Below are 27,763 nucleotides of genomic sequence, written 5' to 3'. Positions count from 1 at the left end.
TGTCTATAAGGATTTGCAGCAGGAAGGCTCCTGTGTTGGTGAGACGTACACAATAGCGTTAAGCCACCATAACCGCCACATACAGTCTTCCAATTCTTATGACATGAAATAGAAGATGGTGGCCATGAATCATTTTGGGTAAATTTAAAAACACAGAATATAGAACTGAGATCAAATAACTTCTTAACCTCAGATATTTTTCAGAGTGTATCAAGATCGGATGAACTACGCCACAGCAGACTAGTCTATGGGGAGACGGATCACAATGCTGGATTATTTGTTTTGGCATCGTCATTCAAAGCAAAGTGTGGGCAGGGCAGAGTTCAATGTGTTAGACATTAACACGTTACATGACTCTTAATAGGCACACTTTGATGTTGTTGGCTTGGGCACGAAGCCTCTGTCTCTGTACTATATCATCAAGGCTATCATCACCAGGGCTCTGTGCAACCACAAATCTATCTATTCTATCAAATACATATTAATGCCACCTTTTGCACAGTATGTAAAGGGCGAGATATTATTGCTATCGATGCTACTAATACCTGAATACCTGAGTTTTGGTACCAGTACCAAAAACCAAACTTTCTGATACTGTAAAATTATCATCTTTAAGATTTTCATGAAATCTAACCCATTTTTGACACTATTTATCTTCTGCATTTTCTTTTTACAAATTTATATTAAATAATTACTTCTCTGTTAGAGCTTCACAATTAGTCGATTAATCGAAAATTAATCAGCAACTGTTTTGATAATTGCATAATCATCAATCATTCTTTTAAGTAAAAATGGCAACAAAAAACGTCTGGTTTCAGCTTCTCAAATGTGATAATTGAATAATTTTCTTCAGCATACATGATGATTAACTGAATATCTTTGGGTTTTGGACTGTTGGTCAGACACAACAAGACATCTGAAGGCATCACCTTGGGGTGTTGGGAACTATAACAGATATTTTTCACTATTTCTGATATTGGGGTTTTAGATTTTATAGACAAGCCGATTAATTGATTAACTGAGAGGATAATTAGATTAAACAATAATGAAAATAAATGTTAGTTGCAGCCCTTCTCTTTGTATAGTAGTTTTTATAGCTTGATTCAAATAGCCTCCACGTGCACAAGGGATTCACAGGAAATGATGCATGAATGTGATCCAATGTAATTTTATCTCACTAAAATCAGCCTCACTGTTTATTGTTAACTCTACTACAGCAGTATCGGATCGGTATTAAGTTACTGCAACTTGAAAGCATGGTGTGTTTTTCCAAAAATTCAGTGTAATTAAGATTAACACTCACAGTGATCCTTAATCAAAAAAACGCATCTACAAAAAAAGACAAGGTCATTTTTGTCCTTTTTCGATAGTTTATCAGTTGTAAATATTGCAGGGAGTAATGAAACAAGAAGGAGCAGCCATCTACAACTTCTCAGCAAGGTAACACACTTTTCTGTGAAAAATTACTTGAATGAAATCAGATTGCAGTTGCTCAATTATGACATTTTTACTGAAACATCAAGACTTTGTTTGGCTGTGCTGTAAACAGAGATACATCAGTTGCTCTTCTGTTGTAATTCTGACAAAGTTACTCCTCACGGTGTGTTTTCTGCCCGCACATGTCTGGTACCTGTATTATTAAACCACGCTTTCTGTTACCACGATAACCACAGGTGTCGCCAAATCAACCAGGACTGAAAATTTTAAGGAACTTCAAGAAATATAAACATGTTTTTCTACAAATCCCTTTTTTCATTCAACAAATAAAGCCAAACTTCTCAAATGTTAAATGCTATCTAAATACAAGCAGTTGTACAAAAACTCTGCTTATATAAAAAAATTATTATTTAAATCAGGAACTTTCGAAGACCTTTTGAAGAAAAATACTAAATAATAACAAGAACTCTAAATTTAAATTAACAGGTATTATTTATTTAGTGTTCTGTCAGTCTTTACTGTATATCGTCTGTAAAGATAATGTCTTTTTTTACCATTATTTACAAGAAATAATTATTTCATGCAGAACAGTGTATCTTATTCAAATAATAATGAATATGTTTTTATTCTAAAAGACGTTATAGTATACAGTATGCACGTGATGGACTTTGCATGATTATTAATAGAAAAGTCTTCAAAAAAGAACAAGGATATTTTTCGTGAAGCTGCAGAAATATAACTGATGTGATGTCAAGTCGCTGATAGTGTTCCTGCTGTTGATCAGTGATGTTTTGTTTCATCATTTTCTTTGTCTTTGTTTGACTGAACTCTTATTCATCTCAGCAGTCAGTCAGACTTCCAGCTCTACAACAGTTTTTACAGTGTGTGATGGGAACAGGAATCTTTGTGTTATGAGACTGTCTGCGTAACCAATAGGACATCCTGTGATTGTTATTGAAGCAGAGCTGTTGAGATGACTGACCTTTGTAAACGCGGCACTGAGGCTCAAACAGCTTCAACTATTCAAGAATATCATGTAACGTACAGTCTCGAAAAACCAATAACCTTGTTCCTGTGGGAGAAAACAGCCTTTTTTTTCTAAATAAATGTCAGACAAAACAGGTCCAATTGACAGTGTAGCTGCCTGTCGGGGGTGAGACATGTAGCAGAGAGTTAAGGTTGTAAAAACCACAAAAGAGATTACATTTGTACCAAGCCTACATTTTAACTTTTCACTTCTCAAACAAATACTCTTCCCCTTCTACTTTTTATTAATTATGTTGGGGCTTTGAGACTCAGCCTCTTACTGTTGTTTACCTGTGAGTTTAGAAACCTTTGAATCTAAACCTCATCTGCTGCTGCACTCCCTCGAAATCCATCTGCATAAGAGCACAAATGTAAAAGCAAAAAGATACGTCGTCATGAGCGATTCCAGATGTTATCGTCATTTTGATGAAACCTTTAATTCTGATATACAGTATTTGTAGACAGAACAACATGCTAGCTGTAATGTGAACATGTAGGATGGTTATATTTTAGTAAAAGTCAAACAACAATTTTGTTTGATGACTGAGCAAATTAAAACTAATTTAAGCTTTGGATAGCATCACTTTGTTTACAGTGTAGCCTGATGATAGCTGCAACTAATGATTATTTTAATTACTGATTACTCTGCTGATTATTTTCTTCCATTGATTAATCCGTTTGTCTATAAAATTTTTAAAAAATTGTGAAAAATGCCTGCTATAATCTCCTGCAGCCCAAGATTACATCTTTAAATGTCTCGTATTGTCTGACCAACAGTTTGTCCATTCAGTTTACTATCAGATGTTTGGTATTTTTGCTTTAAAAAACAGTTGTCGTTAATATTTGGCATCAAAATTGATAGTCGAGAGACGAAGTTTCTAAATGATCTCAAACATATTTGTGGCATTTCTGAACAACAGTTTCTTTTTACTTATCATTTGACATATAAACAACATTTGCAATCAGCTAATATCAATCAATATATTGGCCTAGCTGATAAATCAGTCTAGCTCTGGTTCATGGTGTTGAATACATGATGTGATTATTTCTGCTTTCAGTAAGCATAATAGTGACTGTAGAGTAGTGCAGAAACTGGAATGGGAGTAGAGTAAATCCTGACTGAAGCGACAGAAAGCAAGTCACAGACATGTGCGCTCCTTTCTGCTAGATGCTGTTAATGCTGCTGGTGACAGAATTGAAGCTTATTTTACATCCTGACTTATTTTAAGTTGCTCTACATAAGAGCATAAGCTAAATGGCTGAAATTGAAGTGCAGAAAGTGTAAAAGAGGAAGAGACAGAAGGAAGGTCTGCCGAAGGGAAAAAAAAAAATATCTGGAACAAGCTGAGACAGATGGACACAGAAAAATAGTGGAGAGAGAGAGTCAGGGCGAGAAAGATTGAGCTAGATAGATAGATAGATAGATAGATAGATAGATAGATAGAGTGTGAATACAAAGAGTAAAGTGATTCTAAAGTGATAAATACATGTACAAATAGATGGAAAGATGATAGATAAATATGAAAGAAGGAAAATGTTGTTTACTAACATTGATGTCATGGAAACTAAGGTTCTCCTGCTCTTATGGCCAGCAGAACCTATGAACTGCATATTTAAAGAAAAAAAAAAAGAAATTCCAATCAACTTGCTCCAAAAGCCACCAGCCGAGTCAACAAAACTCTAATATTCCTCCTACTAAGCCCCAGCAGTCGTCTGTGACAACACCCGTTGCTAACGGGCTTATTAAAAAAAGAAAAAGAAATACGTAAGTAAGCCTGGCCATGAGATACATTTCTACACCACAAAACTTCATTCAGCTCCTCTCTGCTTGTAAGGCGTACGGTGCAACAAAGCAGACAGCCAGTTTGGGGATTTTTCCTGAACAGAGGGACGCTGTTACCAGCTACATGGATTCTCCCCTGCTGAGTTATCTGAAGACAGACACACACACACACACAAACAGGAGAGACTTTATATTCAGAATTAAATTCAGCAGGAGTTGTAACATTAAAGCAGACAGGGAACTCTGCTCAGCCTTTCTGTCGCTGAAGTGACAGAAACCAGGATGTCTGCTTGTGCCCTCATTTTAATAACCCATGAGATTTTCGTGTGCTGTACTTAAAGCTACTATAATCAATATTATTATATTGATTTTGGATTGAATGATGTGTAATGTGAAAGGGGTTGTTAATAGTGATTTTAAAATTTTTGTTTATTTGGTCCCCATTAGCCACTACCAAGGTAGCCGCTACTTTTCATCAGGCAAAACAATAGCGTGATAAAAATCCATGGCAAAAGAGAACAAAAAACCCCACAAAAACCCAGTGGTGAGAAGAAACCGAAACAGTAAAGCTGCAGGCTGAAAAAATCAAAACAAGCTGATGACAAAACACTTCTCAGACCTGAGGTGAACTGCAGGGTATCCGTATCTATATAAATATGTTTGGGTTCATCACTTATTATCAATATTAGTAGTTCTGTTGTTGTTGATTCATAGAATTGTATTTGGTGTGGAAGGAAAATGTTTTCAGTGAATTGGCCCTTAAAAAAATACAGCACGCTCCTTTCCCAGCACTAAGTTGCAGACAGACAAAGTTAGCAACTAGCTGGTGAAAATTGTGGAGCATTTAGCAGCTTAAGAGCCAGTTATTTCCATCAAGAGTTAGATAAACATTAATAATTGTAGCTTTTATTAACACAAAGGTCATATCCAACCAACCAGAACCAACAGATAATGCACCAGCTAAGAAAACTTGAACCTCATAAACAAAATAAAATCTAATAAAGTACCACCCATGCTTGCAGGTAAAGTACAGTACAAAATCACCACAGCAATTAAGGCTCACCAACAAAGATGAAGCACATTAAAACAAATTAAGATTACATGTATTACCACTTTATTGCATATGTCACTCCAATATGTTCTGCTGTCAAGTCATGTTAGTACCCAGAACACCTTCTGACACCTTTGAGATGTGTCATCGGCTCTGTAGCTGTGAACAGACACGAGGTGCAGCTGTGAAAGTCCAGTAACAGAAGGAGATAAAAGCATTCAAGGAGCATTTCTTCATTCCGTTGCTATGCAACTAAAAAGTTTCAGTAATTTTAGATAATGACTTGGCGTTTTTGTGTTTACTAGAAACGTGTTTACTAGAGAGTTCAAAGTGAAGGCAGACGAGGAAGATTGTGAGAGAGAAGAGAATGATGCAACAAGGGTCGTCGGTCTGATTCATATCCAGGATGTCACATTTAGATGATATGGTATGGCAATGCAAACTGAGCTACAAGGCATATCTCAATTTAAAGGGACACACCACTGACCCATGGAGGCCAGTTTACTAGTCAAAGGGAATACTAGTCAGTTCCGACGCTCTGTAGGAGCTTTGTCAAGTCTGAGAATATCAGGGTTGGTTTTGGTGACTACACACTTTTCACAAAAAGCCTGCTGGACCACCAAACTGGAGTTGTAGAGCTTTAATGACTTGGCATTTACCCAGCTGGGAGAGTCTAACAAAAAGATGTAGGTGGTATGGAATGTAGGATCCAATGGTTTTGGAGCTTGAGCCACACTAAAGGGCTAAAAGTCAGGATATCTCTGCTTTTGCTACATCACTATTTGAAAGACAACTGAGAGAAACTGTTTTGCTTTGCTCCAAAAAGAGACCTGTGTGATTGTGTCAAACCACCACATCCTACACGCACATTGGCAACCTACCTCTCATTTCCTTTTTTCCTGTTTATACACGCCAAGGTTCCAGGACCTCTCTATGGGATTGCAAAATAAAGCTTTATCTTACAGCTCGCAGTGTGATTCACATGATGGGAAAGAAAAATAAATCCTACTGTAGCTCTGCAACACACATTTTGATTCTTGTCTGACCTTTAGCTTTTTTTGGGAGCGGGGGCTTCTTTTGGCCTCCATACTTTCCATGCAAATGGAAGCAGCAGTGGCTAAAAAACATCTTTGTTGGATAGGGCACACTATCCACATGCCTGACCACCATCTAGCCCTCCATGGGCAACTCAGTGATGCAAAACGTGCTGCCAACGGGAAAAAGAGGCGCTATAAGGACTATACCAAAGACCTCCTGAAGTGTAAACCCCACCCATCTTGAACTTCTGGCACTCGATGGATCGGCCTGGTAGGTCACTTGTGCCAGGGTGATCGAACAAATACATTAAACCAGCCAACAGAGGAGGACCAAAAGACATGCCCAACGACACTAGAGGACCGCCTACATTACACGCCCAATATTTGGGCTCCCTTGCCCCACCTGTGGATGAGTGCGTGGCTCACACATCGGCCTCCACAGCCACATGAAGTGGCATCATGTATTCAACAGCGTCAACCCCGGGGCAAGCACCATCGTTGACAGAGTGGACAACTAAGATCAGAAAAGTTACTAACGGGAAACAATCTGAGAGGGCCAACATTTCGTGGGCTCCAGTGTAGCAAGCGGCTATCTGGATAATGGATATCTGGGCCAAGACTTCCTCTCCGTATGCCAGTTGTTGTTTACAGTCCAATTAGCAACTTGATGATAGCCAATGGTTCCAAGATTGCATTTCGGCCAATGCACTCTGTCTCTTTTGTTCTCCATGACTGTTTACTTGCATAAAATCTAAGCCCACTCAAACATGATTGGTCAATACCACACGGACTACAAACGGACTACAAAAGGAAACCAGATCGCTTCCAAAACCAAAATCTTGTCCCATTACCTACATATCCTGCATTCATATGCAGATAACTGTTTATAGACATTATTATAATTAGTACTGCTACTTATGGTGCTTTGTGATTGGTTACATGCCTTATTCAATACTGAGTCCACAGTCAAAATTCTTCATACAGTCAACTTTACCAACACGCTGCTGGGCATAGCAGTTCATTTTACACACAAAAGCAAATCCTTCCAGCAGACACACTTGATTTCAATTGACAACAATTCATGTGTCAATCAGAACACAGAAAAAAAACACAGGCAACACATGATGCATCTTTTTCGTTAAACAAACTTTTCATTACAAAATACAGTTAGATTTGTACCTCTCTATAGAGCCTACTACAGTGTATTCTACAGGAACGAGTCATAGAAATGCAGCAGGAAAGGTTTTGGTGGGGGTTGGTTGAATATAGATGTATTTCAAAATGGTTATAGTTAGACTTGACAAATTGGTGTCGACAGGATATGACATGTTAATTTGTGAGCATAAACTGAAGAGTTTTGAAGTGAGTATGCAAGGATTTGCAAAATGGGCTGCAGATCTACTGTTTTTTGTTGGTTTGAGTGAGAGAAGTATTCAGGAAATTTGAAGGCTGTAGTCAATGAATGCTTTTTTTGTGAAAGCAATGCCAATTTCGTCACAGTTTGAGCCATAATTGTTGCTGTGTGAAGAGTTTTGACGATACATACGCAGTATTGAACCATGCATGTAACCAATCGTATGAAACTGTAATAACTTTCGCAAACATTAACATCAGCCTACAAATAGGTGATGATTTGCTGGGTTCTTTTCTACTAAATCCATGATTACATCAGATCCTGCTTTGATAAATGTCTTCCAGCGAATCTTAGTTCAACAGTTACTTGACATTTAACTGAGACATTTCTGAGAAAGGAGGACAATTATGTGTATGTACATGTGATCGTGTCTCAGGAGCTGACTGTTCTCATCAGAGCTGACTTCCCATGAGCTTGGTGTAAAAACACCTCTGCTTAAGGTAAACAATCTGTTACCATAGAATCTGTAACTATGGAGAGAGAGTCAGACTTAACTTTACACAACCGTAAGACAGGAGGGACGAACATACACACACACACACACACACATATACACATTTACAATTTTGGGGACATAATATAGACTTACATTCATTTCCTGGAGACTTACCCTAACCCTAACCTTAACCACTGACGTAAAAATCAGCTTTTTCCCAATTGGGGACACGGCCTTTGTCCCCAATTGGACAAGCCACCCCCAATTAACTGGTCTCTAGTCTGAAATGTGTCCCAAAAGTAGGCTTAGTTAGGCCACACACATACACACACACACACACACAGGCTTTTAATTTAAAACCGTTAATCTTTTTACCTTGATACCTTGGTAACAATGTTCTCCCTGAAGTTGAGCGGCTGAGAACATGTTGGTGTGGCTAATAAAAAAGGTATTAGTCGGTCCAGACAACTTGACCTCCCATGAGAAAGTTACCCTGCACATTTCAATTAACCCTTACATACTGCTCATATTCTTCATATATACACCCTTCAAACTTCTGAACCACAAATTTATGTATTTCCATTCATAAATACCTCATCAGTCATTAATAAATGGGTGATTAATCCTTGATGAAGCTTTCAGAGAACAGAGAGAGTGTCACAATCACACTATATTATGGCTGTATCTTAAATAAAACAGGAGCACATGATAGCCATCATAGTTTCATTGAATTTTATTTAATGTGACGAATGCAGCAACATTTTTGAATGGTGATTTTTGAATTTTTGAATAAATATTGACTGTTGACGAGAAAGAAAGATGAGACTGGATTTGGACTGGGAGGACGCCACCAGGGAGCAGATAGAGAGCCCCACTCTGCTGGCGTAGCCTCGGGCCTCGTTGCCTCAGCTGGACCAACGGCAGGACTATGGTGGCGTGTGGCAGCCAGATGTGCTGCTGCTCTAAAGTGAACTCCTCTCAACAATAGAAAGTTAACAACATAATTTAAATGGAACAACCGGGAGACTTAGCTTGTTTGTCATCGTTGCTAATGATATCAGACCAGTTAACAGATAACAGATAACAGCAGCGACAAAGTTCTGTTAACAAACAAGATGACCAACAGCCACAAATGGACGTTATGAAATGGATACTTCGTCTCCATGAAAGAAAGCAGAAGACATCAGATAACATGAGTCAGATAAACCTCTCTCTCTTTTCTCTTTGGTCACTGATTTCTTCTCTGATGGTTAAATGTCTCTCTGTGGCTGTTGTGTGAATTTATCTCCTTGAAAGACTGCAGCAGAGATCATATAATGTGCTGTAGGTAGTTTGCCTTATTATAGAGTTAGAATTTATCCAGTTTTTAATTGATTGGTTGTTCAGTCACCTGTTGATGTTGTGTGATTTGTGAGTGAGTGTACAGGAGGTCCTGCTGCTTGTTTGTGAGCTGAGCTGTATATTGAGTAATAAGCTTAAAGTAACTAGAATTAAGACTTTTTAAATACTAAAAGTAACTAGAATAACAACAGTATTAACATGTCAGCTTTGTAGGCTATTTTTTGTATGTCGTGCATATAGATAAGAGTGTGTAAGTCATGTATTTGAAACATGCATTAATACTTTCTGATGTGAACCTACACTTTTAGATCTGTGAATGTTTTTAGTGATAAATCTTTCAAGTGTTCAGCACTGATCTGTGCCTGCATCGGATTATAAGCTTTGTGATACTTTATATATTTCTGTATACTAAGAAAATACACAGGAAACACATGTCAGTCATCAGATATGTTTTTGATGAGCACATGAATCTGTTGTCACGATAGAACAATACTATACATTTGAAATGAACTTGGTTTAACTTTGTTGGTAAAATGACACATTTTGAACCACTCCAAGACTAAAATGAGCACTTCTTTGTTTAGAAACAATATGTATATGCTAAATGTTTTTAAAGGAGCAGCTTTTTCACCACTCATTGGGTTTTTGTTTTTGAAAGCAAAGGAAAGCAGCAAGCAGTTTTATATGCCATTTAATGAATGGCATCTAAAATTGTCCCCCTCTCTGATTTCACTGGGTGCGGGACAATGATATAGTATGATGCGGTTTGTTGTAATATTTCATGTTACATTCTGTTTGAATGTGTGTTGCTATAATTCAACAGGTTATGCTGTAAATTATGTTGGTGTAAGGTGTTTTAACATTTTGTTCCCTTTGCCCCTTTGCCAACTTTGAGCATCTGCCCCTCTAAAGGTCTCTGCATGGCCCTGCATTTGAACATAAGAGAGATGAGTAGCCAGCTAGTGTAAAATAACATGACACCATGGGTTGGTTTTCCTCCTGTCCTCCCCAATTTTTTGAGTCACCAGCCACCACTGATGTGTATACATACACTATGTGTATCCATACAGGATGTATGCGTGTGGGTGTGTGGAGAGCACTTTACTGTGGCCTCCCATGTAAACAGCTGAGTCTCTTCCCTGCATAAACAGCTGGAGTCCCACACTCCATTTCACTCTGTTTTCACACAGTAGCCAGATGAGCACATATGCACTCACAGAAAAGAAACATCCACATCTCTTATCTGCTCAAGAGTTCACATGCATTGATACAGCTTCATGCTGAAATGCATTTCTAGTTACACAATAAAACACAATCCAGTGTGCACATTTAGTATGTTAATAAACTTGACAGCCTCGCCTCAAGTAAAAATCACATTGATGGGTAGAAAAGCATGACAGGAGATGCAAACACACACACACACACACACACGCACACAGATAAAAATAAATCTGGGAGACATGGCAACAGACACTAATAAACCATGTTATATTGCATGGGGACATGCTGCAATCGTGTCCACTGACTTTGAGATATGGCAATATAAATCCAGTGTACTGGGGATCTGAATGATAAACATAAAGTAGAGTGATATGCAGTCAGAGATACAATAGTCTACCATCTGTTGTAGTATTTGTTCACTTTATTAATTCGCATTAACATTTTTTATATTCCATTTCAGACATAAGGCTACATTTTGCTGCTCTTAAGGACAAAGACTTAAAGGAGCAACGTTTCTGAGAGAATTGTCTTCCCTCTTTCCTGAGAACACTGACACAAAAATCATCCAAGTTTCCCTGGTAAATTATTTATTCAATGTGGCATGCTTACATATACTACACTATGCATCTTGACATAGTGGTATATGGCATTATAAGGTATATCCATACCTCTCAGTGCTCAACACTGTAATTAAATGATTCCAGAGTATTTGCAGGTCTTGAAAAGTCTTTTCAGTTTACTAAAAAAAAAGCCTCAAAGTGTATTAAAAAGTTTAAATTTAATGTACAAAAGCCATATCTTACCTCCTGTAGACCGTAGTGTTAGTTATAAAAGATTTTTGTATCTGATTGAAAGTTGTTGGGACATGTTACTCTCCTATAAACTAAAAGCTAGATTGTTTCGACAGTGGATTGTGCTGTAGGAGCCTTTTTTGTGAGTTTCAGTCAGCATCATCAGACTTATACCAAACACTGTCACTACTGCTAGCTTCAGTTGCTAAGGAGCTCAATGATTCATTGCCGACAAGTCAATTTCAGCAAAAAAAAAACCTAAACAAATTAATAAATCATTTTAAATTGGTAAAGTCATCTATCCATTTTATTTGGGTCCATTTGCACTAATTTAATTAATGATATAATTAGGCAGTATTTTTATATAATGCTGGTAAGTATTGAAAATTGTGATATAATAATAAATAATTCTAAGCCATATTGCCCCTACTAGTGTTCCATCATACTTTGGCACTTTGGCTGGTATTATTCTGATTTCTTGACTTTGATGTATTGCATTCAATACATGCAAATTTACCAAGATGCAGTCCTACAGTTATTTAGAAAATAAGACGACTTAAGAAAATCAATCATTCCTTTCCTCTAATTAATGGGCTCAATTAGAGCCTCTGTATGCTTCAGACAAAGTTGTACTCGGATGGTCGAACAGCGTTTGAAGTCCCCTCCCTCCAAACCTTTCAGACGTTGCTGAACTAGGGTGGCTTTCCGACAATTCAACAAGCACACCCTCTTCATGCAGCAACTGGTCTGGTGTGCAGACATGAGAAATTAGGTACGATTTAAACTTCTATTTTATGTTCTCTTGTTTTATTCTTCACACAACTACATCCACTCCATTTTTGTGAAAACACACGAGTACAAGAACATGAATACCTTCAAGGAGAGACTGTATGAAAGTGAGCGCTGTTCCCATTTATGTGATTCATTGTTTGAAGACTACAAAGACACACAAAAGACACAAACCTCTTGGAGAGAGTTTGGGGAGGCAGTGGGATGCAGTCAGAGGGAGGCTTTGACAGCAGACTTTTCATCCCACCTTTGAATATGGCCATTCACAACTGTCCTAAACCCTTTAATGAGGCTGGACAATACGTGTGACCTGTTTGTTTCAAGTATATTGAACCCTTGACTTTAGTATGAGTCAGTTTGACTGGATTGTTTGATTACATCTCAAAGTCAACAGTTTTTACTTAATTTAATTTATTGTGACATTGTACTACATGGATGAATGACATGAACATACATTGAAATATTACTGTGCAGTACAGTGAGGAAAATCTTCAACTCTACAACTTTAGTCCAATTAATATTTCTTTTTGTCATTTTAATATGACTACTGGCTATAAAGTGGCTAAAAGGACTAAGAAAACTGGTTGCTAATTTTTTTTAGCCATGGGAAAGTCTTAGTACGACTGAACCCAGATATTCTGAGCTGTTGCATCGTCGACCTTTAGGTTAAGTCGTTAAATGAAAGTCCAGGGACAAAAGGACAAGTGATCTGCAGTGGAGTCTGCTCGGTGTGCTGACCACTGGACAGCCAAGAGGATTGGCTCGTCTGACCCAGGTAAACAAAGTCCCAGATTACCGTGTGCTAATCAAGGCTGAAGCCATGGTACTAAGGTGACAATGACAAACAGAAACAGTGACCTGCAGGGTGTGGAGACCAATCAGGAGGAGTACACATAAACATTTATGCTAATTTTAGCCATTTAGCTGATGCTATCATCCAGAACAACTAGCATACATGATACACATGAATACATGAATGATAAAGTCAACCAGGGCCGGTTTGGACTGATCCTAAATAACTTCTAAATCAAGCATACTTGACACACAGCTTGTCATTCAGAGCTAAATTACATCCCTTAAAAGTCCTTTCTGAGTTGTGACACAGCCATGTTCCCGTGACACATCCCACTCAGGGGAACAGTCTCTCTAGCACTGAGTGAAGGCTACAAGCGTCTTGTGAAGGAGTGTGATGAGTGGCACCGAGACTAAACGCCACGTTGGAGAGGAAGGCCGTTTAGAGTAGTCATCTCCGGCGTTGGCAGGTTGACCCCTTACTGCCACACATCTGCAATTACAAGTCACCATGTCCCCTAGAGTCGACTCGTAGCGGGCACCACTGCGCCCACCAATGAAGCGGAACAAAGGGACAAAGAGCGCATGACTTGCCATCCATTCAGCAGGACTGAGCTGCTCGCCTCGCCCTCGCCTCTCCTGCTTGGCTACCCAGGCCTGACCCAAATATGACGTCCCCGAATGAGACACGGCTTTAGCAGCACCCGGGGAAGTGGCAGTTTTTTCTCCGACACAGCTCCTCCTTTTCCCTTTCCCTTTGTTTTCTTTCTTGCTTCTTTAAATAAGCTGATATCTTCTCAGCCTTTCTTGCTCCAGTGATCTTTTGATTTTCGTCTCTACCTATGCTTTCACTCCGTCTGGCTTTGCCACATTTCTCACCTGCTCTCTGTCAGATAGCTAGGAGCTTAAACCGATGGTGGCATTATAATATTACCTTGAAATGTCTCAAACGTTCAACTTATCTTAATGCCATGGCTCTTATCTCCCTTTACTTAGTCTGCTAATATGCCAACCCCTATTGAAGCAAGCTTTCCAAATGAGATGCATCACTTTCCTCTCAGCAGAAGCAGAACAGAGAACAAATCTAGGAGCTGCTTGTTCAGTCTATTGATCTGCTTTCCTTTTATACTGGAAGAACACACTTCAATACTAGGAGTCTTGCAGTGCCCCTTGAATTCAACAGTTTGTATTGTCTTGTATTGTCTTAAAGGGGACTTATTATGCTTTTCCTTATTGTCAGTCATATATATAATGTTACAATGTTGGATGTTCATATTAAACAAGGCCAAAGTGTCTAATAAAGAGGTAAATGTATGGAGAAGTAATCCCTGTGAGCAAAAAACACCGGCTTCAGACTGCTCTGAACTGTTCGGTTTCCAACGTTTTTTTCTACTTTCAGCCCGAGCCAACATCGGCTTGTAACGGATTTCTTTATGTGGTCATCTGCTCCACACACAGCATGCGAACATTATGGTGTTTTTCCATTGTTTTGGGGGTATTCATGCCGAGCCATGACTCGAATCAAGCTGACACGCTGTGAATGTTTTTCCATTACACAGCACAGCAAAGTAAAATAAGTAGTTTACCTGTTGGAGGTGTGCTGGTTGTCTACAGCTCTTCATCAAACATCATCATCACTGTGGCTGTTTCTGCTTGTACTATTCCTCCCTGCATTATTTCTAACTGATCCGCTGAACAAACAGCTCCAAATATCTCCGTACGTTGTTGTGTCAACTGGTTTTTAGCGTCGCTAACAAAGCTCTGCTAATTCAGTGAAGAACATGTTTCATTTCATTCAAATTCTTCACAATAAAAGTCTCCCGTTATTTAGTCATTTAAAAGCTTTTAATATGAAGAGGTAAAGCAGGAAATGTTGTTTACATCGCCAGTAACTTAACACAACTCTGATACAGCTGCCCCTTGGCAGGCTTCTGGAAAGTTGGACAGTCAGAACAGAGTGGGCTTTAAAGAGACAGGAGCTAAAACTGCCTGTTAGAGGCAGAGGCTGAACTGAGGGGATACATAAAGGGTCAGTGTAAGATAAATACCTTTTTTTGAACTGTGAATCATGCAAAGCTACTCTAGTAGAGTCCCAGAATAAAAACATAGAGCTGGAAATGAGCATAATTTCAACGAAAGTTCTATCAGTGAGGCAGGTCTAATTATGAAAGCATTTCTTTGAAGCACTAGTAATTTGAATGCCCTTCACAAGTTACCAAACACTTTGTAACTACTGCACTGACAAGATTAATACACAAAAAGCTTTTTGTGGGTTATTTAAATGCAGAAGTACCAGTCTCAAAATTAGGTCTATGCATCTCAATGACAGCTCATCTTGAATTCTCCTTTGAAGCAAAAATAAGCATTTACAGTGGCAATTTAGTTTAATTTTAGTAAGTTTTTGTAATTTCATGCATTTTTCACATTAAAACATTTTTGTGTGAAAATGAATAAATTTTTTTCTTGACATCATCTTAAACATTATGCTATACTAAATCAAATTCAGGCAGATCCTGAGGACGCCCAGCAGTGAATAAATGTGCTGGCAGTGAGGCAGAGAGCAGCTGACCTGTCAATCATAGTTCACAGACTTGATCCTTAAAATAGCCAACGTGTCCATCAACATTTCTATCAAAAATTTCTCGAGTGTGATGACAAAATTGTACCTCGAGGGGCAATTTTTTTGTTAAAGGACTCCTGCAGTGTTGTTGTGGCAGGGATCTGACTTCTGACCTTTAAATTGAATAAATGTCTCATACAATCTAAATAGACTCTAATAGCTCAATACATAAAAAATGATTAAACTTTCATTTGTCCAGAAAAATACAATATTTTTTAGTAATGTGTTTACAGTTACAGACACATTTGCACCATTTTTCAATGGACATCACTTAAAAACATGACCTAGAGCTTAAATTTAGGTAATAAACAACTTTCATTAGTTTAAGGTGAGGTAAACTTTGGTAAGTGGAGTGAAATTGAGCTGCTGGTTGTTGGAGCTGAAGGGAATGTTAAACTCGTCGACCACCTTGACTTTCACAGCTTGACTGAGCTGTTTTTGATGTTGAGCTGCCGCCCATCTCAAGCTGTGTGTCCACCATTAAATCAACTTATTTAGGTGGAAAGAGTGAAAGTCTATTCCTCTCACTCTACCTGCATGTACACATGTCATTTCAGTTTTGTAATATCATGCCTCAGTGGTGGAAGAAGTACTCAGATCTTTTACTTAAGTAAAAGTACCAATACAGCAAAGTAAAAATACTAAATTACAAGTAAAAGTCGTGCATGAAAAATCCTGCTCAAGTAAAATAAGTACTAGCAGCAAAATGTACTTAAAGTATTAAAGTGAAAGTAAGATTCGGTCCCTTTGACTCATATATTATCACATCAATATGTAAGCAGCATGTTACTGTTGTAGCTGCTGGAGGTGGAACTAGTTTGAACTACTTTATATACAGTTAGCTAGTTTAGTCCAGTGGTTCCCAACCTAGAGGTTAGGTCCCTCCAAAGGGTCACCAGATAAATCTGAGGGGTCATGAGATGATTGATGGGAGAGGAAAGAAAAAAAAAAGTTCTGATGCACAAATCTGTTTTCAGTATTTCGACTTTTTTGACGAAAATAGTGGTACAATCATTTTAGAATGAAGCAGTTCATTTACAACTGGCCACCTCGTCTGTCTGGCTGTGCCTACAGGAAGACTAATCCCAGATTTGTGGATCCATTTCAAGAGTAACAACATGTAGCTAAAGGCTATTTTGATATCTATTCACAGGATGGAAGCTGCAGGAAAGGAATTAAAGTGCTGCACAATATTACTTTTTGTGTTCTGATTATGCAGCGTGATCTTCTCTCACAAAGCTGGAGCAGAAGCAGGTTGAATGTAAAAGAAGCTGGTGTGTGTCAAGAGCGTTACCAGCTGTATGTTTCACCTGCTACACACGTCTTGGTTGGGAACGAAAAGCATGTTTTTCTGCTTTAAAACCTCCATTAATTCTAAAACACAGTAATACACATAATGGGAAGATTATGTTCCTCCACCATGAAACACCAGTATTTGACACATAAAAAGGCTTGTGAACTGTGCTGAGCAGAATAATTCAGGGCTTCAGCTAACACTTGTTTTCATCATTGATTAATCTGTCAATTTTATTATTCCTTTTGTCTATCGATTAATCGTTGAGACTATAAAACATGAGAAAATAGTGAAAAATAGCCCATTACAATTTCCCAGAGCCCAAGTGTACATCTTCAAATTGCATTTTTTATTGGACCCACAGTCAAAAACACAAGCATTTATTAAATTTACAGTGATAATAAAGAGAAAAGTAGTAAATCTTCACATTTGACAAGCTGGAACCAGAGTGCATTTGGCATTTTTGGTTGATAAATCACTGAATAGTGAATCCAAGAAGGATTAAAGTTTTGGTAGATAAACTCTCAGTGTGTGAATCCAGAGGGCTGTTGTCCAAAGTCAAAACCCATCTACAGCATTGTACCACTTCACCCTTCAGGTGAGTTCACACTGAACATGAGGCAGATTTTAGAGGCTCTGCAGCTACATGTTAAGTCAATGCAGAGGTGTGAGTGGATGCAAATTTGCGCAGGGCGTTGAGAATTGAGGAGAAGATGCAGAGACTGGAGGACAATAACAGTTGGTGTGAGTTTTTTTATGGAAGCTGATATCTGCCAGGAAAATAAAAAAGTGTAAAATGATAGAAATGATAAAATACTCATGCTAAATCAAAGTTATAAGATACTCGAATTAAAATTATGAGAAATAATTTTGACTTACCATGAGAATTTTTATTTTTACCTTGCATAATTTTTTTTCTTTCCCTGGTGTAATTGGACTTCTGCAGTTTTAAGATCAGTCAGTTTCCATTCAAACAAACACACACACAAAGACATTTGGTCTGTGCATATGTTTTTAGCCAGTGACATCTGTACAGTCTGCATAAAAGGCTCTTTGGTGTGAATAAATTTTGTTTGTGTTTAGTCTGAACACAGCTTTCCTTTTCGCCTTTTCAATATCAGAGTTGCCTGTTTCATGAAATCTTACTGAGATGCAGAATCCCTTTAACTTTTAGTGTGTGGTGCACTTTTATATGCCTTTCAGTTTCATGTAATTTCATGAGATACTTCTAAAGCTAAATGCTTTAAAATATGTGTGAGTATGTTATGTTCATGTCTGCGGGAGTATTCCACCACACAAAGATATGCCCGATGATAAAGCATCTCTAAATACGTACATAAAGATGGAAACTAGTGAAATGCAAGTCAGTTCTGTACACATTCACCTGTGATATCCTACTTAGCTCTGTGCTGCAGTGACACATTGCCTCTGGCAATCAGCTGGCATTATGTTGTAGGCGAGTAAGGCTGTGCCTGTTTGTGTCCTGAAGCATCCCAGTGCCAACGGGCATCGCTGTCAGTGCAATGACAAGACTGCGTGTGACAGCACAAAAACACTGCAGAGGAACCATATACGTCACTTTCTGTCATCCAGACGCTACTACAGTATGACCGGGGAGAGCATATAGCAGAATGGTTCTCTTACATTTTAGAAATGCACAATATAACTTAAAATAATAATCTCTTAGTTTGGTGAGATTATTGGTTAGATTATTAGATAATATAGTAAATTTCCAGTTGTGGTTTAATGAATCCTCTTATAATCACATCTCATATTGTTCAGTAACAGATGGAAATTGAGAAAAGTTTAAAATATTGATATAATACTGATATATCTTCACGCCAAGACATGTTTACATTCAGGCCCTCAGGGCAGCTGTCCAAGCCCACAGAATAATGTAGCAACATGATTCCATTTTCTCTGTGAATGTCAGAATATGTGGACATAATTACACTATTATTGGATTGATACAGCTCATGTTTTCCTTTAGTCTTTAAATTTAATCACGTTCATACAAAAAATGACAAGAATCCAGTGTTCTGCAATAAGGTACCTCACCATGCAAGACATCTTTATTTATCATATTACACTTTGCTCTATGAATACTGAGAAATTAAGCCTTTGGTAATGACAAAAATAGCAAAATAAGACACCAGCCCATAAATTAATTAAATATATCAGCACACATGGTTCTGTAAGTCATTGGTATACCCACTTGTTTTGATATTATGAATGGAGAAATGATTCAGATCTGCCAAACATTATGATTGCAAATGTAAACCCTTTTGGGGGAACATCACAGCACCTAATGGTAATCTCCACAGATGTGCCTGCTGCTCAAGAAATCTCTAATTAGGAAAAATGTTTGCAACTGGCTGGGAAAATGCTGAAAAATAATGACTCATGAATAAGTTTCTCTCTCTTCCTCCATCACCCCCAACTAAAAGGTTTGTGTGTCCTCACGGAGACGCGGAGTCAGCTACAGACTGGGACTTGCGCTCTCAGTATCTTGCTCAAGGACACTTCAGCAGAGCAGATGCTTGCTGTCAAGGGGCTGGAGCCCTGACCTTGAAGGACACTCTCTTTAATCACTTAACCACCATGCTGTGGTCTAACAGTGCCTGCAGCATCAACCAGTCAATCCACAAGGGCTGTGGGCAGCCTCTGGGTGAAGAGATTCAGTCAAATTGGACCCTGGAGAGTCGATGGCCTCTGTGTGTGTTCAAGGTTAAAACACCATGGCCAAACTATGGTGAAACAACTTTTTACTCATCTGCATATAAGTGGTATTATTCGGCTACCAAACAGCCTTGAAAATGAACGTGTATCCAAGTTTTCAATGCTGTTAAAATCAGTTTTGGATAAACTAATGAAGACTGGCTGCTATTCGAGACACTGATGCAGTTTCCCTTCATAACCTGTTTTTCATCAGTGAAATCTTAATAATACAGGTGAACACAGAATGTTGTCGTTTCTTAACATTTCCACTTCAGCTGGAAAATGCTAGAAGACTCTGTATGTGCCGTCTAATCCACTAACAGTGATTTGTTATGCTTGTAATTTGGTTCATGTTTAGTTTAATGGGCTATAATAATGTTAATAGGCTGTTTGGAATAAATTAAAGGCTAAAATGATGAGATCACGTCAAAGGCGCCGAATTTATTGTCTCCTGGGGGGATGTCTGATATAGCTGCTCCCCCTAAAAAAGGCTGTCACATCATAAACATCATAAGAAACTGTTGGGAGAGCTTGCACTGCTTGCGATAATTACATTAAGATAAATGAAAGATCGCGGGTGACTGATACAGAGAGAAATATAATATGACAGAAGTATATTCTCCTTCAGCCACCTGTGGAGGCGGATGCTCTGTCGTGGTCCTGGATGTTTTAGTGTTACTCTACCTTGTATTATAAACTTAAATGTTTTTCAAAGGTCAAATTGTTAATAGACTAGACGTGAGTTATTGTGAGCTTGTTAGCCAATTAGCTCACATGGAGGTCTCTTCTGGAGGTCACTCGAAGACCACGTCCAAATCACAGGAGATAGCACCATAAATTGTTTATGATGCTATTTCCTGTGTACATTTGGTAGCTGACAGCTTCCTACTTGGGGAAAAATGTGAAGTCTCAGCAAACGTCAGGTTTGTGTACAACCATCCAGAGATAAAACTAAACAAGGACAAAACTAAAGACGGTTTTTCTGCAGCAAAAACGTTTGAGAACAAGCAGATTCAAAAGTTTCACCCTACTCACTGGCATAGTTGAGATTTATCAGCATTTAACTTTAAACGGGCTCATGCTTTGTCAATATTTCTCCTTCTCAGAACACAAAAAACATAAAAGCAAAATGTCTGCTACTTTCTAATTCCAGTCGATCTTTTCTTTGTCCTTGCTTATAAACCTCCCGTTCCTCCTGGGTTTCTTTCTACATGTCCTTCACTGAACTGAAGTCCCTTTATGTCTCACAAAAATATAGAGAAAACACCCTGGCCTCCTTTTTGATGAGTGTGCTGACGTAAATAACAACCATACAGGGAGATCATATAACCTGAGCTGTATGAATATTGAGCACGTTCTGCCTCTTTTACTTCACATCACATGGGTGCAGTCAGACATATGTAGGGCAGCGAGGTGAACCAAAACACACCGGCCATGATAGCTGCCCATGGGTTTCCCTGGCAACTGTTACTTGCCTTGAATTAATGCCACATTTTCCACTCGTCCTCTGTGACTGAATTCCACCTAGGCGTGGTTTTTTGAGGAGAGGGGAAAACAGACGCTAATGAGAAAACTCTTTCCAACAGGGATCTGCTGCATGACAGTGGCTGGCATCGTCTCCCCATGCAGCCGCGCTCACCCACAGGCGTGAAATGATACTGTTAAAACTGCAGAAGGAGCTTAATGCACCTCTATTCTCTAGTGATGGCTGACTTGCACCAAGATTAATTACAAGACATAAAAAGAAAGGGAATCCAAGAGGCCAAAATAATATGACTGTGATGAATGTACAGTTTTTATTCATTAATTAGAGTCCTGCATAAAAATAAACTCCTTGCAGCCGAAGGTCGCCAGATTCGGATGTGCGTCCACCTAAAATCATGTTTTCTCCTGAAGTGTCCTTGAGCAAAAAGCTGCATCACAATCTAAACTCCCTGCATCAATGTGAAATCTTGGAGAATGTGTGTGTTACTCATGATCCTGTGCATCACTCTGCGCGTTGGCATGTTGCAGTTGTGTGTTGGTGAGCGTGTGGGAAGGTGTGAAGGAGGGCGGGGGGCGTCAACAGCTCCTGCGGGCTTCCACACTGCAGCGAAAATGTTAGAGAGAATATGTCACTGTTCATTTGCTTTGTGTGGGTGCCAGTGATAGACATTTGTTGCTTCTTTTGCTATTAACACCTCCTACGTGCTCGGATACACAGACAGTTTGATCCAGAGAATTAACGTGTCAGTCGACAACTGCAGGCATTCATGAGTGTAAAGACTTTACACAATATAAAATGTCATGCAGCGATTGTGGAAGACGTGATGACGAGGCGTCGCTTATTGCACAGCAACATAATGTTCATATAACTGAATGGTTTCTTACTGTTTCAGTGTGATACTGTATGCTGAGACGAATCAGATGGAGCAAATGAACGGAAACACTTTAAATTTCAAAAGGTCTACATCACTGTGGCTTTACAGGTATAATAATATGGTTTGGTGCTGAAATGAGTATTTCATTAATTGACTAGTTGTAGAGCTGAGCAGTGAATATTTTGAGACTAGAGCTGCAACAATTAATCGATCGACAGAAAATTAATCGGCAACATTGCTGAAGCAATTTCATTGGTTCCAGCTTCTCAAATGTGAATATTTTCTGGTTTTCATACTCTTCTGTGATATTAAATTAATTTTCTTCAGATCTTGGACTGTTAGTCAGACTAAACAGGACATTTTGAAAAGCAGCCATGGGCTCTGGGAACTCGTGAGGGACATTTTTCACAATTCGTTGAATAATCTGTGCAGGAGATTAATCGATAATGAAAATAATGTTTAGTTGCAGCCCTGTTTGAGACAAAACCATGTTAAAACCCTTTAAAAAAGAAGCCAAAGTTCTCAGAAGTTAAATGTCACAACAAGCGGCTGTAGAAGAATGAAGCTAAATAAAATTAGTCTAAAATTGGCAAAAATATGATTTAAATCAGGAATTATCAATCAGGTGTTTGATGCCAACTTTCAGGACTTCATGGTTTTCAATAATCATGTCAAAGACACATTTCACTTTGTACCAAAGTGTTGAGGTTAAATATTATGGCTGTCATTTTTTTTTTTTTAAATTAAGGTTGAACAAATGACAATTAACAAGAAATTAGTACATTATTAAGTCAAATGCAATCTGTGTAGCCTAATCTAAAACCTTGCTGTAGAACAGTTCTGCCTCACTTGAGTGACAAGCTAACAGGTGACTTCAGATTAGTTGCTATAGTAATGTTACTGTAAGGCAGTTGTATTTCAAAAGTCAGCAAACAGTCTTACTTTTATCTACTGTTTTTTCCATTTATGATGTAGAATCCAAAATGCTTCCACACATTACTTTTCAGATGTATTTTTTTTGTGTCATGATTATTCTTTACTACAGCTCACTAGTTTCCTTTGTTTTGCCGTAATGAAAAGAAGAAGAACCATCAATTAATAGCAAAAATCCTACACATGAACTGCTTCCAGCTTCTAACATGTAAAGATTTGTTGTTTTTTTGTTGTTGTTGTTTTTCCATTTAAAAAAATTGAATATTTGTTGGTCGTTCATAACTGAAGATGCCACTTTTTCGTTATTTTATGACATTTTATGGACCAAATGATGAATCAGTTAATTGCATTAATAATCAACAGATTAATCCATAGTGAAAACAAATGTTTGTTTGTCCTGTAATAGCTGTCAACTATCTAAATCTGCATAGAACATTAACTGTTCACAGTGAAATCCTTGAATTGGATCTTGTCATTTTGAACATGATGCTGTTGGTGTTTTTTCTTTTTCAGTGTAATTTCTGGCTATGACGTGTTCCTTTAAGGAAGACATGATTTGAAGATTGACTACAAGATGAACAACTTGGTAAAATGTAATCTTTTTGCAGCTTGAGGATTCAGTGATTCATTCTTTAAATGTCTGCTGGAGGCAGGCTAACACTGTGGCTAACCGCAGGCTTAAGTGAAGAGACACCCTCATCCACCCAACCTAAACAAAGCCCCACTCTGACATCTGCACCACCTCCAGTCAGAAACCACTGGAGTGGAAAACATTTGCAGATTTCTTTTACATCACTTGTCATAGATTTTAATGTAACTCCAAGTTATGTTTTCCAACAAACTGCAGCGTGCAAAGAGAATTCCTGTGACAAGCTCGGAAAGTCCCAAAGGTTTGCTGCAAACCAATCCATATTCATCAAAACAGAAATGACAGATCACTGGATTATCACACTTAATATCCATGCATGCATTGCCTCTATTAATAATCAGATGACCTTTACTTACGCCATAGATTCTGATGAACCCAAAATAATAATGAATCCCCTGAGGCTTTCTAATTAAAGCAATGACAGAACTAAACTACTGTTGTGCAAAAGCATCTGATTCATTCCCTTTGAGTGGTAAACAAGAGTTTTACTGCTGAACTGCTGTGTATGAACCAACAGTTTCCCAATGATTTCCAGTCTCCGCCTCACATCATTTGTTGGATGCACCCATGAATGAACTAACAACTCCACTGAGCAGTGGTCTGCTCCATAGGATTAGGCCGTGAGCCCCCAAGTGCTGGTGACAAACTGGAAACTAAAAGGCCAACAACATATGGCGCAGGGGCTTATGGGATTACCCAATTAACAAGGTGACTCAGAGAGCTGTTAATCTGCAAAATGTTCCGCTGGAGTATGAACACAGACTGTGACGCATGCAGGGGGCCGCATCTTTTGAGCATCCGCGACCCCATTAAACACACACACCTCATGTTTGTATGGTTAAGCAGTCAGCTCTAATTGCATTAAATGTAGAACCACGCGCACCGTGGCTTTCTGGGTGTCTGGGTGCTCCACGCGCTCATCCGATTTCCAGCAAACATTCGGGCGAAAAGGGGTGTGTGGCCAGCCACTGGCCATCTGATGCTGTCAGCAAAAGCTTCATTAACTGTAATTACCCTGACACAGGGCGAGCCGCAGGCACAAACACCGCTGTCAACTCGCGCTGTCAGCTCTGCGCGCAAAGCACAACGCGCGCGGCAAGGAGGGACGTGACGCACACATGGGCAACATATCCGAGAGTGAACACCTTTTTTTTACGCGATGAGACACACGACAAGCCCATCATGATCAGCTAAATAGAAGATTCATTCATGAAAACCGATTCAAACATCTTCGCATGCAGAGTTTTGGCGCAGTAAAAAAGTGCCAAGTGGGTTTTCATGAAACTACAAGCAGGGTTCCAGTAACACGTAGACTAGATCTCAACAGGGTGCAGTTGATCTGGATATTCTGGATCCAACCCAACAAGATTCACTCTGTCGGGACACAGTGAGACACACTTAGCACCAACATTTCTCGCCCAGTGCCAGTTAATCACAACCTAAACTTGGCCAAGCTGTTTTCTAAAGTGGTCACTCAGGGGTTTCTGCAATGTGAGGATGAGGATGCTTACCTTGCGGGAAAGCGTTGGGTTGCACCATGTACAGATAAGTGTGCACCATGTGGAACAGAATCCCAATCGGTCCCGGTTCGTAGTGGGCCAGTGTCTCGTAAACTCCCGCAGGCACATAACCGAAATCCAACTTTCCCGGCGGTGGGAGTCTCCGCGATTCCGTCTCTTGCTGGAGTTCGCCGGACGCCAAAAGCACCCCGAGCAGCAGGAGGATCCCGGTCTTCCACATCGTGCCTCGGCTGGCTGATAAACTGGAGTTAAATGCCCAAAGAGAAATGCACGCTGGAAGACGACTGCTTGGATTCTAATCTTCCTTATCAACGGGGGGAGGGAAATAAAAGGGGTAAGGGGCGAGAATATGCGTGAAAAGTGTCCAGATGGATGGACCGCAGCTTTTTAAGTCCTGCTGCCCGCGGAGAGACTCGTTCTGAGCATCGTTGCCCGCGGTCTGTGGCTCCCGATGGACGCAAACCGGGTGATCTTGTCCCCCGTCTCCGCTCTTCGAGGCGTTCAGTCCCTCTGAGATGAGCGCGCCTGTCGCTTCCACTCCAGCATCTGTGCGTACGGGGATGCGCTGCGTCACGGGAGCGAGCGGGATGCGCGCCGCCGTCGCCTCTATACAGGGAGGACTGGTCCAGAGGGATGCGCTCCTCCTGCCGGGGACAGGAGGAGGGAGTCAGGAGAACATCTTGTTTCTCTGTATCTGTAAAATCTCTGTGGGGTCTCTACAGTCTGAACAGATCCACCTTAGCTTGAAATCTCCAAGGGACATAGACAGTGGTGGAATGTAACTGAGTACCTTTACTCAACTACTCTTCTTAAGTTGGCTACAGATTTGAGGTATTTTCAATCAGAGGTGAAAGAAGTATTCAGATCCTGTACTTCAGTAGAAAAAACACACTGTAAATATATTTTATAACAAGTAAAATACAGTACTTGAATAAATTATACTTAGTTCCTTTTCAGCATTACTACTACTTAACTTTAGTACTTCCATTTTATGGAAAGTACTATTTTTCCATTTTACTGATACTTCTACTACAATACATTCATCAATGGGAAATATACTTTAACTACATCACATTTATCTGACATCTGTAGTTACTTTACAGATGAATATTTCATACAAAACATGGGTACAATGTCAGAGATTTAACTGCCCAACAGTAGGTTAAATAGTTAAAATTAGCAAGAAAATGGTGTTTATAAAATAATGTTTGTAAAATAACCTGCATAGTGAGTACTTTTACTTTTGATACTTCAAGTATATTTTGCTGATAATACTTCTGTACTCTTAGTTAAGTAAGAATTTGACTTGTAATGGAGTACAGTGTGGTATTGCTGCTTTTACTGTAGTAAAAGCTCTGTACAGTACTTAGTTCTGGAAATTAGCTGATTAATTAATTAACCTATAGTTACAAAACAAAATGATTTAATCAGTTATGTCATTTATCAATCAAAGATGCCAAATACTCACTTCTTTCAGTTTCTCAAATGTGATGATTTGCTGCTTTTCTATTTGTTATATGATTGTAAATTAAATATCTTTGGGTTTGGTTAAATTATATAAAGATATGACTTAAACTTTATAACTTCTGTGCAGACACAAAGTTGTTAAGGGAAAAACAAACCCTGTTCTGTGTTTTTATGAAAATATAGTCATCAAATGTGAAACATGGTGGGAATTTTGGGGTGTTTATCTTATGATTACTTATGTTTTTTTATTCAGGATGCTATATAAGTGTTGCAAAACCAATATTCAAGTTAGTCAAATCACCCTTGTTTCCAAAGGTTTTATGATCTTTATTATGCAGTAGCCGATTTAAAACTAAGAAAATAGGACACTTTTAATTCATTTATAGGTTAGTTTTTGAAAAAGACGCAGTTCTTCTTGTGCTGGTCTGTGTTTCCCTTCATTTTAATGAATTTCATGAACATGCCCCACAGCTAACACTGGATCTCTCCTGCTAACAGGTGCGCTCTGTCCTCTTGACCTTTGACCCCCTTTTCAACCCAGAGGACAGACAGGATACCTGAGGTACAGCCCACATGGTGTGATTGGTGGAGCGGCGGTCAGGTGGGCTTCTCTTCTGTCTCTGTGCACAATAGCGTGCTTGTCCTCGCTCTGGAGCTCAGGGGGCCCAGATCCTGGAGACAGGGGGACTGCTGTTCAGAAAGCTTTGATCACTGATTCTGAGCACCTTTTCTTCACTGATCACACACACACTCATTAGACCTGCAGGAGGATATATGGGACACTTCTGAAACACTGGAGGAAGAAAGTGTGCGATTGGTTGAGGACAAACGCTGCCAAAGAAAATATTTTGTAGAGCACAAGTTTGGCTAAAAAGAACTCTGATTAATATACATAAAAATACAAAAGCTGTCTGTATTCCTTCTTCATCTCGCTTTAAAAATAAATCAGTACTTTCACCATTACAATCGTATTATCTTCAAAGTCTGATTCATGTACTGGACTCTCTCCAAACACTATTACTACTCCAAGCTTCTCTTGAGATGACTTCCTGGTAACTGTGACAGAGCTGAGGTTCGTCTCAGT

The 27,763-nt window shown here is 39.0% G+C and overlaps 1 protein-coding gene across 11 annotated transcripts in view; it reads right to left on the bottom strand.

Moving 5' to 3' along the window:
* The window catches only part of prom1a (prominin 1a), an 82,618-nt gene extending 56,817 nt beyond the window's left edge, over positions 1–25,801 (bottom strand). For 4 of the 11 annotated variants that reach the window (XM_067599926.1, XM_067599930.1, XM_067599929.1 and 1 more), the window contains exon 1: positions 25,204–25,799. In XM_067599926.1, the coding sequence (XP_067456027.1) occupies positions 25,204–25,432 (229 nt within the window). In that variant the 5' untranslated portion in view covers positions 25,433–25,799. Of the gene's footprint in view, positions 1–25,203 lie in introns of all 11 variants that reach the window. The other 7 variants (XM_067599923.1, XM_067599924.1, XM_067599927.1 and 4 more) reach the window with 5 other exon arrangements.
* Between the last annotated feature and the right edge of the window lie 1,962 nt (positions 25,802–27,763).

The sequence above is a fragment of the Thunnus thynnus genome, chromosome 9, assembly GCF_963924715.1.
Source record: "Thunnus thynnus chromosome 9, fThuThy2.1, whole genome shotgun sequence".
NCBI classification, from domain to species: Eukaryota; Metazoa; Chordata; class Actinopteri; order Scombriformes; family Scombridae; genus Thunnus; species Thunnus thynnus.
Note: the sequence above shows the minus strand (reverse complement) of the source record. Positions and strands in the feature narration are given on the sequence as shown.